Source organism: Esox lucius, chromosome 11 (assembly GCF_011004845.1).
Source record: "Esox lucius isolate fEsoLuc1 chromosome 11, fEsoLuc1.pri, whole genome shotgun sequence".
NCBI classification, from domain to species: domain Eukaryota; kingdom Metazoa; phylum Chordata; class Actinopteri; order Esociformes; family Esocidae; genus Esox; species Esox lucius.
This window is the reverse complement of record NC_047579.1, coordinates 21,653,812-21,666,742: the sequence shown is the minus strand read 5'-3', so window position 1 is coordinate 21,666,742 and position 12,931 is coordinate 21,653,812. Positions and strand designations below refer to the sequence as shown.

The following is a 12,931-nucleotide window of genomic DNA, read 5'->3' as shown; positions in this document are numbered from 1 at the left end:
CAAGTTTCAACACAGAGCTAACATTAGTAATTAGCGCCATGATTTGCCTACTTTAACCTCCTAAGACCTGAGCTTTGACAATGTATGAATTTTTAATTTCTCTTAGCTATTTGGGATTAGTAGGACCTGATAAGTATAATATCTAAGTGTGGTGTTCACACTGCACCTTAGCCTAGAGTTAAGGGCCTCCTAAGCCCAGGGCTAAGCAAGTGTTCATACTTGCATATTTTGTAGTGGGCTAGCACCACCCTTAGCCTAGGGCTAGCTGGCTCTGTTCTGGAGCAGGGTTAGCACCGATTTTTCAGGGCTAGCCCCAGAAACACAGTGACAAAATAACCAGTCTGAAACGGGGTCAAGAACAAAACCATGGAACATTGATCATGTGTCAGTGAGAACATAACATTTGTAACTTATCATGTAAAATGGTATTGTGTCAAATCTGTCCTTTAGCCCAGGGCTTAGGAATACAAGTGTGAATCATTAGCCTAAGATTAAACCTTAGCCCAGGGTTAACAAACTCTTGAGTGAACACAGGCTAAGTTAACTTAGGTCCAGTCTTAGCCTGGGGCAAAAATAGACCAAGGCTTAGAACAATGCAGTGTGAAAAGGCCTATAGAGACCTGTGTGACCACCCGCCAATGTGGCTGGAAAAATATACATTGTACCCGCCAATACCAAAATCTACCAGCATATGGTGGGTGGATGGTGCTAATTTTAGGCCTTGATAATAAATGTTAATAAGAAAATTGATTCTTGGTGTCAGTGTATTGATTCAATGTTGTGGGGACAACAATTGTGTTACTACACTGTATCGATTTTCTTCCCTCACCCCTAGTACTTTAACAAGAGGCCAGGAAAAGGGGAGCGAGGCAGAATCTTGAGTGAAGCTGCAGATCAGAATTGAATGGAAATATAATGTATTTTATAGGATTAAAAGGTGTTGTTCATTCTTGCGGAATTCCATTTCTATGGTGTGAATCACCAAGGCTGGATAAGCTAGACAAGATACTGAAGTAGCGGCGGTAGTTTAACAAAAGGACATATGTGCAGAAATGCTGGGACGATTGTATAATCATTCAGGTCTTAAAATGCAGCGCCACACTGTAATTAAATGAAAATCAATACTAGAGATCAGACAATGCAATGAAACGTTATGTTATGAGTTCACAGAGCTGCTGTGGATTGCCAGGCATGTCAGAGTAGATGGGTGACTAAAAGAAAGACCTTGAGTGTATGGACTGCAGTTAAAAATACTGAAAAAGTGTCATTTGGTGTTACAAAAAGGAGATATACAGTCACCTAAAGGATTATTAGGAACACCATACTAATACTGTGTTTGACCCCCTTCAGAACTGCCTTAATTCTACGTGGCATTGATTCAACAAGGAGCTGAAAGCATTCTTTAGAAATTTTGGCCCATATTGATAGGATAGTATCTTGCAGTAGATGGAGATTTGTGGGATGCACATCCAGGGCACGAAGCTCCCATTCCACCACATCCCAAAGATGCTCTATTGGGTTGAGATCTGGTGACTGTGGGGGCCATTTCAGTACAGTGAACTCATTGTCATGTTCAAGAAACCAATTTGAAATGATTCGAGCTTTGTGACATGGTGCATTATCCTGCTGGAAGTAGCCATCAGAGGATGGGTACATGGTGGTCATAAAGGGATGGACATGGTCAGAAACAATGCTCAGGTAGGCCGTGGCATTTAAACGATGCCCAATTGGCACTAAGGGGCCTAAAGTATGCCAAGAAAACATCCCCCACACCATTACACCACCACCACCAGCCTGCACAGTGGTATCAAGGCATGATGGATCCATGTTCTCATTCTGTTTACGCCAAATTCTGACTCTACCATCTGAATGTCTCAACAGAAATCGAGACGCATCAGACCAGGAAACATTCTTCCAGTCTTCAACTGTCCAATTTTGGTGAGCTAGTGCAAATTGTAGCCTCTTTTTCCTATTTGTAGTGGAGATGAGTGGTACCCGGTGGGGTCTTCTGCTGTTGTAGCCCATCCGCCTCAAGGTTGTGCATGTTGTGGCTTCACAAATGCTTTGCTGCATACCTCGGTTGTAACGAGTGGTTATTTCAGTCAAAGTTGCTCTTCTATCAGCTTGAATCAGTCGGCCCATTCTCCTCTGACCTCTAGCATCAACAAGGCATTTTCGCCCACAGGACTGCCGCATACTGGATGTTTTTCCCTTTTCACACCGTTCTTTGTAAACCCTAGAAATGGTTGTGCGTGAAAATCCCAGTAACTGAGCAGATTGTGAAATACTCAGACCGGCCCGTCTGGCACCAACAACCATGCCACGCTCAAAATTGCTTAAATCACCTTTGTTTCCCATTCTGACATTCAGTTTGGAGTTCAGGAGATTGTCTTGACCAGGACCACACCCCTAAATGCATTGAAGCAACTGCTATGTGATTGGTTGATTAGATAATTGCATTAATGAAAAATTGAACAGGTGTTCCTAATAATCCTTTAGGTGAGCGTATTGTGGAACACATTAAGAAAGAAACCTACCAGGAACAACACCCTGTGCATAGATTCACACATTCACACACACACAAACGCACACACACAAACATTCACACAAACACACACTCCTCTACTACTCATAATCATTCTTAGATATATTTCCCCTCTGCCCATAGGACGCTGTGAATCTGGAACAGCAGAAGAGCAGCAGCCATCAGCAGCTTCCTAAATGAAAGCATGTCAAACTAATTTAAGAATCGATATGCCTTCCACAGAGACTGATATCTACAGATGAAACACTGCCAGCCCAGGGGCTGAAAGACACCGGGGAAAGATTTGTTCTGCAAAAATTTGATTAAAAAGTTCTGGATAGAGTAGCCTTATTTTAAGTTCAATAATAAGAGGATAAGGGACACTGAATGTTAGGGTAACATGGGGCAAAACGCACCCTGGAGTAAGACCCCATGTAACTCTCACTAAAACGCAAAATGTCACCATTGTTTTTTTCAACACCTCCTCTGGCTGCCATTAGTCTTAATCAACTACAAATATCCTCTGTATCATCACAACTTCTCAGCCATCTATAAAAAATGTTAGGGACTGCTGGGATTTAAAACACTGCCTAATTTAAACGATAATAAGTGTTGTTTAACAGTATGAAATGGCATGTAAAGAAAATGTAAGTGGTCCAATTCCTCAAAACCCTTAGGCATTATCTTCTTTTGGGATAAGATTCCCCAGGGGGCAACTAATCCCATGGGGGGGTATCATACCCCAGTAGCTGGAAAAAATGCCCCTTTCCTAAAAATTACATTTTATTAAATATAAATTAATCGGTCAACTCTAGCCATTTATTTTTCTTAATCAATTACCCTAAGCATAGCCATCTTAAACATACAAAAATATCACTAAACATTTCTTTCAGAAAAGGGACATCTTGGGGGGGTGTCTTGTCCTATGTTACCCTACAATCTTTTCATGACAATAGATGTGCATTTCTGTTTATGTCGATCCATCCCCACTCACCCTGAAGTCAATCCCCACAGTAGAGATGAAGCTTCCTGCCAGGAAGGCCCCATCTTTGAAACGCACCAGCAGGCACGTCTTCCCCACTCCAGAGTCTCCCACCAGCATCACCTACGGCAGGGTCAGAGGGACAAAAAGATGTATGGATAATCTATTTTTTTACAGACATCCCAAATAAAAGCCAGAAGCTGGACAAAAATAATGGACATAATGGACTTACTTACTTACTTCTCTACATAGAGGTACAAACTGGACCTGACAGGTTCAAACACATATTCCACAGGTCTACAACATTGTTTTAACTTCTTGAATTTATTTGTCGAATTAAAAACATGAAATAATCAACACCTATGGTGTAGGCACAAAGAGGATGGGTTGCAGCAGGATGGGTGTCCTAGCAGTTTCCAAAGTAGAAGCTGTGACTCTAGAAAACATTATCAAAAGTCCTATTTTTATGAGATAATGACAAAGATGTTATGTAAATCAGGTTGTAAGCACTGGTTAACTTTTCTAAGTGTGTGTTCTTTGTTATGGTTGATTTGACCATGAATTGGTCATATTGAACACATGATACAATCATGCCTTTTAAGGCCAACTATGATAAAGAATTAACTATGAAGTCAAGAATGATTAGAATCCGGCATTTAAGTTGATATAATCATAGTTTGGCCCTGGCTCTCTTATTTAAGTCCTATTTTATTGCACCAAGATTAAGCAAAGCAAGAAAGTGTTACACCATACTATCTCCTTGAGGGAAATGGGGTTGTAAACATTCCAATATCCCTTTTAGATGTAATTTCGATACAACACATCTGGGGACATTCATTCACAAAAAAGACAAAAAGCCAATGCCAGCTTACCTAATGGACACCATCTTGCACAGGTTATCGTCCCCTAGGGCAGTGGTTCCCAACTACAGTCCTCAAGTACCCCCAACAGCACACATTTTCATTGTATCCCCAGCCAAGCACAGCTGATTCAACTTGTCAAATAACTAACAGGCTCTCATTGAGTTGAATTGGGTGTGTGTGTCCAGGGCTACAACAAAAACGTGGGGTACTCGAAGACCGGAGTTAGGAACCACTGCCCTAGGGCAACACAGAATATACAGACTCTAACAGCGTGTGGAGAGCCCGGCTAAAGGAGCTCAGCAACAAGATCAAAACGCTTGCCACTTTAACGCACCCTCGTAGTACCAAGTTCTAATTCTTCAACAATGATGCCCGGCAGGATCCATCTCCTAAATAAACAGCCTGATTCCAATGCAAGTAGTAATATATTCCAAGGAGAAAAACAATTGTTCATTAGAAAAGCATGAGACCTTTTGTTCAGTGCAGAGGATCAGATAATGAGGCCTGTGTTTATGTCAACTTGAAGCAATGGCTTCCATTCTTACTGGGACCCTATTGGGCTTTAAAAGCATGATTGTAAAGTGTTTTCAGGTGTGCAATTGATGAGAGTCTGTACCCCATATGTGTCACACCAGAATGACAGACAAAAAGGACATGGCTGAATAGGGCACCGCTGCCACTGCCATTTCTTTCCCACTCAGTGACATCATATTTTGTTATTTCTTTAGGCCCCTGGCCAGTGCAGATGGGCCCTAATGCCAACAAGAGTTTCCTGCTGCACCTGCCCCAAATAAACACACACACACACACACACTTGTTTTAATAGACTTGAGAGGACCTTTTGTGGGCCACAGACTAAACCTGGTATTAAGGTAGTCCTTCCAATAACCGTAACCACTATCAACTAAGCTGTTGCCATGGATAACTGCGGCACCATCCAGAATATCTGGCACACTAGTTAAATATGAACAAAACTGCAGTGGAAAAAATGTCATTGTTTTTTATTGGCTTGATCTTAAACACAAAATATCATATGAATTGTAATGACCAATGACGGGCTGTGCCATGCCGGCTAGTACATTTCAATGTTCTACAGTAGTTTCTCTATTTCTTTGTTGTGTTTGGTTCCCCTTAGTTTATGTGTGTTTACCCTCTGAGCCTGTGTCTTGCCTTCCATGCTGCATCGTGACATGAATCTAAACTAATAAAAAACGAATCTTAAGTGGCCATCCACAACATCCTGTTTCACATGGGTGACACAGGCTAAACTCCCTTGGTCATCCACCATCATGGGAAAGACCAGCGAACATACAAATTAAATAAGAACAGATTTTTAACCTTAAATCTGGCAATGGCCATGAAAAGATAGGTATTTTCAGGCACATAGCTATCTCTGGATTCTGAGCATGGCCCGCTTGCATTAATTGACCTGCTGGTCATTTGAACATGATAAACATTGATGTAGCCCAACATTTCATGTACTCTTTACATTTTTTCACCAGCGCTGCCAGAAGAGGACCCCTTGGAATCCGGCTCCTCTCTAGGTTTATTCATAGGTCCTGACCCTTCTAGGGAGTTTCGTTGCCACCGTGCATCAATTCTTATTGCTGCTCCTTGAGGTCTTCTGATGCCTGCTAACGCTGTTACATTTACACGTAATGGATATCTGGAGCGAAAGTAATCTATTGCTTCACCATGTTTCGTCGTGTTTCATATTGGTGTCTGGTATGTGTGTTATGTCATAGTACATCATTACTTTAATTGCATGTGGTTGATGGATTTTTTATTGTGCTACACATTATCTGGTACCGGGTTGGCCACATTGTGACATGCAACAAGATGGCTGGTCCATCTTCTTTGATGAAACACCTGGTGGTGTTTATGTGGGAATGAATGCTTGATCTGAGAGTGCTCGGCCATACACAGTTTTGTCTGGCAGTGGATTTTGTTGTTTTCGGTACTGCATACCTTGTTCATTGCCTTAGGGTATTGCTATTAATAATATTATGGTAGAGATGTTGTTGTAACACATGCAAGATCATGTGATGGCAATAAGTTACCCCAGAGGAGCAGAACCGAATGCCAAGACAGTGTCTGTACATTTGCTGTGCATAGTTTTCTCTGTAATAAAAGGTTTAACTAATATGTGTTGTTCTCTGTCTGAACCTGGCACATTTGATCGCGAACCAAGATGTTTTCTTGATACCCTGCCTAGAAAAATTAAGTGCTTTTAAGTCTGAAAACTGTCAGAGCACTGGACAATCTTCAGAAACGCAGCTAATTCTAACAAATTTGTCCTTAGCAAATTAGTCACTGTCCAAACATCGACAATGACATTTGTTAAAGCAGTTTTGAGAGTAAAATATCTTGACTTCGTTATCCACTATATTCATATCCACCCATTACAAAATGTACATTTACAGAAAGGGAATGTATTAATCATGTACTATCAATGCAAATTTACCATTGATCATTAGACTTATTTTGGAGTCTTTGGCGATTACAATATATAGAAAGATAACTTTAGTTTAATTTAATTAACATTTGATAAATAAGAAGCATCATCCAAAGCATTTTTCTTTTTCTTTTCAGCATACAGCGTACAGAAATTACAAAACGTCTGGTAAATGAATATCAATTGTGGTGAATGAATATCGGCAATCAGTAATGGCCACTGATTTTTATTAGCAGTGCATCATGACATATTTTGAAATATATTTGGTCTCAGCTAGTGGGACGCACAAACCAAGCTCATCCCCCTCTCACCTAAAGCAGCACTGCTACTTCTCCTAACTTCAAGAGTCACTATACCTTTAACAATGTTTTCTGTTAGATTAAATACAGTCAGCTGATTATCCAAAGAATGATGCTACTTTTCACTTTGCTCTTCAATTAGTCAATTTCTGTGTCTCTGAGCCAGCTACACACATTCCTTTCTTTCCGGCCCCTGATTAAGTTAAAAGGTTGATGTGTTTAGGGTTGATCAGTTTAGCATTGGGATCACGTGGCAGTATGGAGGATTATCATGTCTTCCCAGAAGAGGAGTGGAGGACGGCGAGATGATGAAGGGGCGGGATGATGGAGCATTAATAGGGGAGTAGGTTGGGGTGATGGATCCAGCCAGGTCAAGTAATGCTGATAACAGTGGCGGCTTCATACATTAATTTCCCTTACTCTTCAAAAACATACAAATACATTCTATTCATTCTATTTCCATGTTCCTGACTTGTGAATTAAAATAATTAGAAAATGTACGAGGTAGAATGGCACATTGATACAATGCTGATGTCAAAACAACACAACGCATGTAGTGTACCTAAATTGTTATTTATGCCTCTGCACCGCCCTCCTGTTCCCTCCTCTCCTATAAACAAAATGTACCTTTATTCCGTCAAATTCGTTGCCCTTCCCTCATCTCCTCCTTGTTATTCCTGTCTCTCATCTCTCCTCCTACAGTACCTTTCCCTCTCCTCACTCTTACACTCTCTTCAAATGCAGTATATTAACAGAGCAAGGCAGGGTGTGTAGAGCAGGAAGTCAAGTACCCTGTCTTTCCTCTGTTAATCATCTTCCAGAAGCTGCTCTCATCCACAAACGGTATGGTGAGGATGACAGGAAGTAACATACAGTCGCTGCCTCAGCACAGATCAACTATAAGAAACCAGGCCTACCCCAGTCACCAGCCATCACCAGCCACCACCAGCCCCCATAGATCCCTGATGTTAAAATATAATGGTGAATCCAAAGGTGCTCTACATATCAAATTATTTTATTAGCAGGTCTCACTCAGGGAAAAGATTTGTGGAAACGATAGTGGTTTCCTTCTCAGTGTCAATGTATTTTTACCAACTCAGTGTGAACTGAACTCCACTCTGAACATTCATCATGGTCGGATTCCCAATAGTATTATTCATTGTTTAAAGGGATATTTCACCTGCAAAAAATTACCTCACTAAGATTGTTATATATTAAAATGTAATTTACAAATTAATTTACAAATATTTTTTGCTGATATTGTACCAGGTAAGATAATATGTCTTTGTAATGTGTTTTCCAGTATATAAAGAGTTTTTGTACTGTTATAAAACATGAATATATATTTTATATTTTTGTTAGTAAAACAATCAAAGTCTGTCTTGAAGAATGTACTGGTGACCTGCATAATATCTTGGAGTTGCACTAACAGTCAGCAAATAAAATAAAAAAATCTACATTTAGTCAACTTTTGATGCACTCTCTGTTTAATGCTTGATGTTTGTATTTAACATACTACATTTGGCATGAAGCTTGAATGCTCAAATTAAGTGAATGTATGACATGCAACAAATGATCACTACATTGCAGTAGCCAACACAGATAACAGTCCACATCGTTGTCTGTTGCTGAGGTGATTATTTCAGAGGGGTACTTTGATTCGGTTTCATCAAACTCCAGGTTTTCTTGTAAAACACGATGTAAAATTTAACTATAAGTTCCACATTAAATATATATATATATCATAGAGTTAATGTACACTAACATTCTAAAGTTTGGGGTCACTTAGAAATGTCCTTGTTTTCCATGAAAACATACATGAAACAGGAAATATAGCTAAATTAATAGGAAATATAGGCATTTACAAGGTTAGAAATAATGATTTTAAATTGAAATAGTAATAGTAGTTCTTCAAACTTTGCTTTCATCAAAGAATCCTCCATTTGCAACAATTAGAGCCTTGCAGACCTTTGGCATTCTAGATGTCAATAGGTTGAGGTAATCTGAAGAGATTTCACCCCATTCTTCCTAAATCACCTCCCACAAGTTGGATTGGCTTGATGGGCACTTCTTACATACCATACGCTCAAGCTGTTCCCACATCAGCTCAACAGGGTTGAGATACGGTGACTTTGATTACCACCACATTAAAGACAGAATACCAGCTGACTGCTTATTGACTTGTGCTTGAGTGCATTGTCCTGTTGCAGGAGGAAATTGGCTCAGAAGAAGCACCATCCACCGGGCATGGCATGGCATCGCAAAGTGGAGTGAGAACCTCCCTTTTTCAAGATCCCTTTCAACCTGTACAAATCTCCCACTTTACCACCACCAAAACACACCCAGACCATCACATTCCCCCCACCATGTTTGACAGATGGCATCAAGCACTCCTCCAGCATCTTTTCAGTTGGTCTGCATCTCACAAATGTTCTTCTTTGTGATCCGAATACTTTAAACTTAGATTTGTCTGTCCATAACACATTTTTCCAATCTTCCTCTGTCCAAGATCTGTTCATTTGCCCATCTTAATCTTTTATTTTATCTTATCTTTTTTGCAACTTTGCCTAGAAGGCCAGCATCACGGAGTCGCCTACTCACTGTTGACGTTGAGACTGGTGTTTTTGTGTGTACTATTTAATGAAGCTGCCAGTTGAACACCTGTGAGGCATCTGTTTCTCAGACATTCTAACGTATTTGTCTTCTTGCTCAGTTGTGCACCAGAGCCCCTACTGCTCTTTTTACTCTGGTTATAGCCAATTTGCGTTGTTCTCTGGAGGGAGTAGTACACAGCGTTGTACAAGATCTTCTATTTCTTGGCAAGTTCTTGCTTCATTTCTCAGAACAAGAATAGACTGACAAGTTTCAAAGTTCTTTGTTCTGGTCATTTTGAGCCTGTAATCAAACCCATCTTTGCTGATGCTCCAGATATGCAACTAGTTTAAAGAAGGACAGTTTTACTGCTTCTTTTATCAGCACAAGTTTTCAGCTGTGCTAAGATAATTGCAAAATGGTTTTGTAATGATCAATTATCATTGCAGTTTTTAAATGATTCACTTGGATTAGCAAACACAATGTGCCATTGGAACACAGGACTGATGGTTGCTGATAATGGGCCTCTGTACGCCTATGCAGATATTCCATTAAACTGTATTTTTGATCAATTTGTGGATACATAAAATACATAAATAACTTACTTTTGAGTATAAAGATAATTAATTACTTCCAGAAAACTAAATTAAATCCAAGTTTCATGAACTTCAACAAGCATAAATGAGCAAAACACTCAACAGTACTCCAGTATATCAACTTTGAACTGCAAGCATTGCAATGCTTTTTATTTGGCACTGTCAACAAAGGCCCACAATGGAAATGGGTGATCTCATTAATGAATATCAGGTTTCTGACGGTTTTGCTATCCATTCATCATGAGCTTGTATGCTTCTTGGCACAACAAGCAACTTAAAATACATTCATATAAGTGCACTTTTCTCTTTTGTAATGTATGTAACATAAAAATGATCATTGTGTCAACAAATGTGGAATTACACCCAATACTCTGAAACATGGCCACATGGCAAGTTGCTAGGAATCCTTCACTATTTCCAGTGGTTAAATACTGAGAAAATGTGCATACACCTAAAGTAAAATGGTAAGTTTGATATTTTTTTTGTACAATGTGAAAAAATAATTTCTTAAGGTTGATCCTTAAAATAGACAAAATGCTACATAACAATCTTCATGGCTCATTAGTTATTTCAAGCAGATAGCCTTACCTGGGTAGTCTACATCCACACAGCGACAAAAAGGCTAATCACCACTCAATTTTCTTTATTTGCTGAATCAGTCAAATAAAACAAAAACATGCGGATAATAACTGTATGCCTATAGGCCAACAGATAAAGTAGCTACACTAACATGTTTACTAACTTACCTTGAATGCAATGTCATAAAACTCACTGCTGTTGCTCAGGGGTGGTCGGCTCGGATGGACCATACCGTTCGTCTGCACCACGCTCCCCGTCCCTGTCGTGCTTTTACCGGTTTTTCCTTTCGGTTTTCCGGTGGGGCTGCCAGCCGTTGGGCTGGAGTTCTTGCCCTTTACTGCCTTTTTGCGAGACATTTTCCACTCCAGACGGTTCAGTTGATGAGAAAGTGTGACGTTTGATAGTGGCGCGAAAGATCTGAAAGCTCGCGCACGATAAACAGGTGGAGTGGATTTAGAAGTTGTGAAAAGGGACAAAAAATATTTCCTCTGCGGTTTCACTAGCACGTTGAAATAATGTCTAGAAATAGTTTTCTCATTTCACAATGAAACTTTGAGTGAACGGGTTGGAGTTCGTCTCTCCTTGGAACAAAAACATATACTGCAAAATTAGGCTACCTCCTGAAACACAGCTCTTGTTCCGGTGCTTCGTGCTTCTGGCTTGCCAAATATGAGTTTTCCACTATATTCAATGTGCCACAGCTCGGCTGTCTTTTCAAAAGCCTCTTGAAATAGTCACAGGAAAGCAGGGGTTATCAACAGCGACCAGCAACGCAAAGACTCCACCTTGCGAGCGCGTCCTGCCACTGCGGCGCAAGCGTTTGGCTGGCTCATATAATAACCAATAAACGGCCGCACAATTCTGCTTCTGATAATAATGATCCACTTTTACTACCAGTATTAATTTTTACGGGAAACAAATTGTTTTACCCTTACCTTTTGTGAAACATATATTTTGGTCTTCGTTGCAAATGATGTTTTGCTTCAAGTAGGGTGGTCCTCAATTTATTTTGTTGGCTGTACAACCACCAACATTTTGGTCTGCCCAGACAACAAAACCGGTTGATATGAACGGGTGGAATATGGAGAGTGAGTCTTAAAAATAAAACGGAAGGGAACACTACCTTCAGAATATACGTGCATTGTTTTTTGAAATGCTGATTAATTGAGATTGTTTGGAAATGTTAACTGATTGATTGAGATTTTGTGGAGATTAAAAAAATCGGTCATCACAATACATATTATTCTACTGACAAATATGAAAGGCAATGTTTTGCAATTTTCCACAGTAGTTATTTATATTCTATTTTATCATAAAGACAACAACAAACATGACAACATAATAGAAGGGGTCTGCCCTGGATCAAAAATGGTGAGGAAGGCATATAGGCCCTATTAGTGAAAAACGACGGGTTGAGTTGAAAGAAAATGACTAATATTTGTTTATTTTCCAAAATGTAGCCAATAAATTATTGTTATTATTATTTCTGTTTCCGAAATAGGTCAGTATTGATTCCCTCCACAGAAAGCTTGCTGGCCTATTTGAAGGCTCATGAGCAGCAGACGCTTTCCATGGTGCTGAATCGTTGTTACGCGCAGCACCGATATTGCACTGGCTTTGCCTCAACGTTGATGTTTTTCGGATGAACTTGGATAATAGTCAGCATCAGATAAAAAATACAAATCCTAAAAGTTATTGTGTTGCGGAGTGTAGCTCTAATAGGCATAAATACCCAGCCAGGCTCTAGAACAGATGTGTTGGACGGGCAATTGATTTGATTTCCATTGGGGCACGTTTATCCAATTTATTAATGTTGATTAACTTCAGTAAGAGGGACGGAAAGCAAATCATTTTAGCACGCATGGCTTACTAAGGCTATATAATGGCAAAATACACAGCTGTCAATCAAATTCGAAAGCTTTTACTAACTACAGTAGTTGCACATTCTTTGTAGCTTAGTGCACCCATCACTTAATGAAGAGCATCTACGATCCCATTTGCAAATAGCTACAGGCAAAATAGCTACATTCCCAAAAGTAGC

The 12,931-nt window shown here is 39.8% G+C and overlaps 1 protein-coding gene across 1 annotated transcript in view; it reads right to left on the bottom strand.

Annotated features, from left to right (window-relative positions):
* The window catches only part of LOC105027500 (ras-related protein Rab-26), a 151,154-nt gene extending 139,543 nt beyond the window's left edge, over nucleotides 1-11,611 (bottom strand). Inside the window, exons 1-2 of the mRNA XM_010899623.3 lie at nucleotides 11,058-11,611; nucleotides 3,519-3,629 (exon numbers count right to left, since the gene is read on the bottom strand). Coding sequence (XP_010897925.1) covers nucleotides 3,519-3,629; nucleotides 11,058-11,246 — 300 coding nt within the window. The 5' untranslated portion in view covers nucleotides 11,247-11,611. The remainder of the gene's footprint in view (nucleotides 1-3,518; nucleotides 3,630-11,057) is intronic.
* Nucleotides 11,612-12,931: the final 1,320 nt, after the last annotated feature.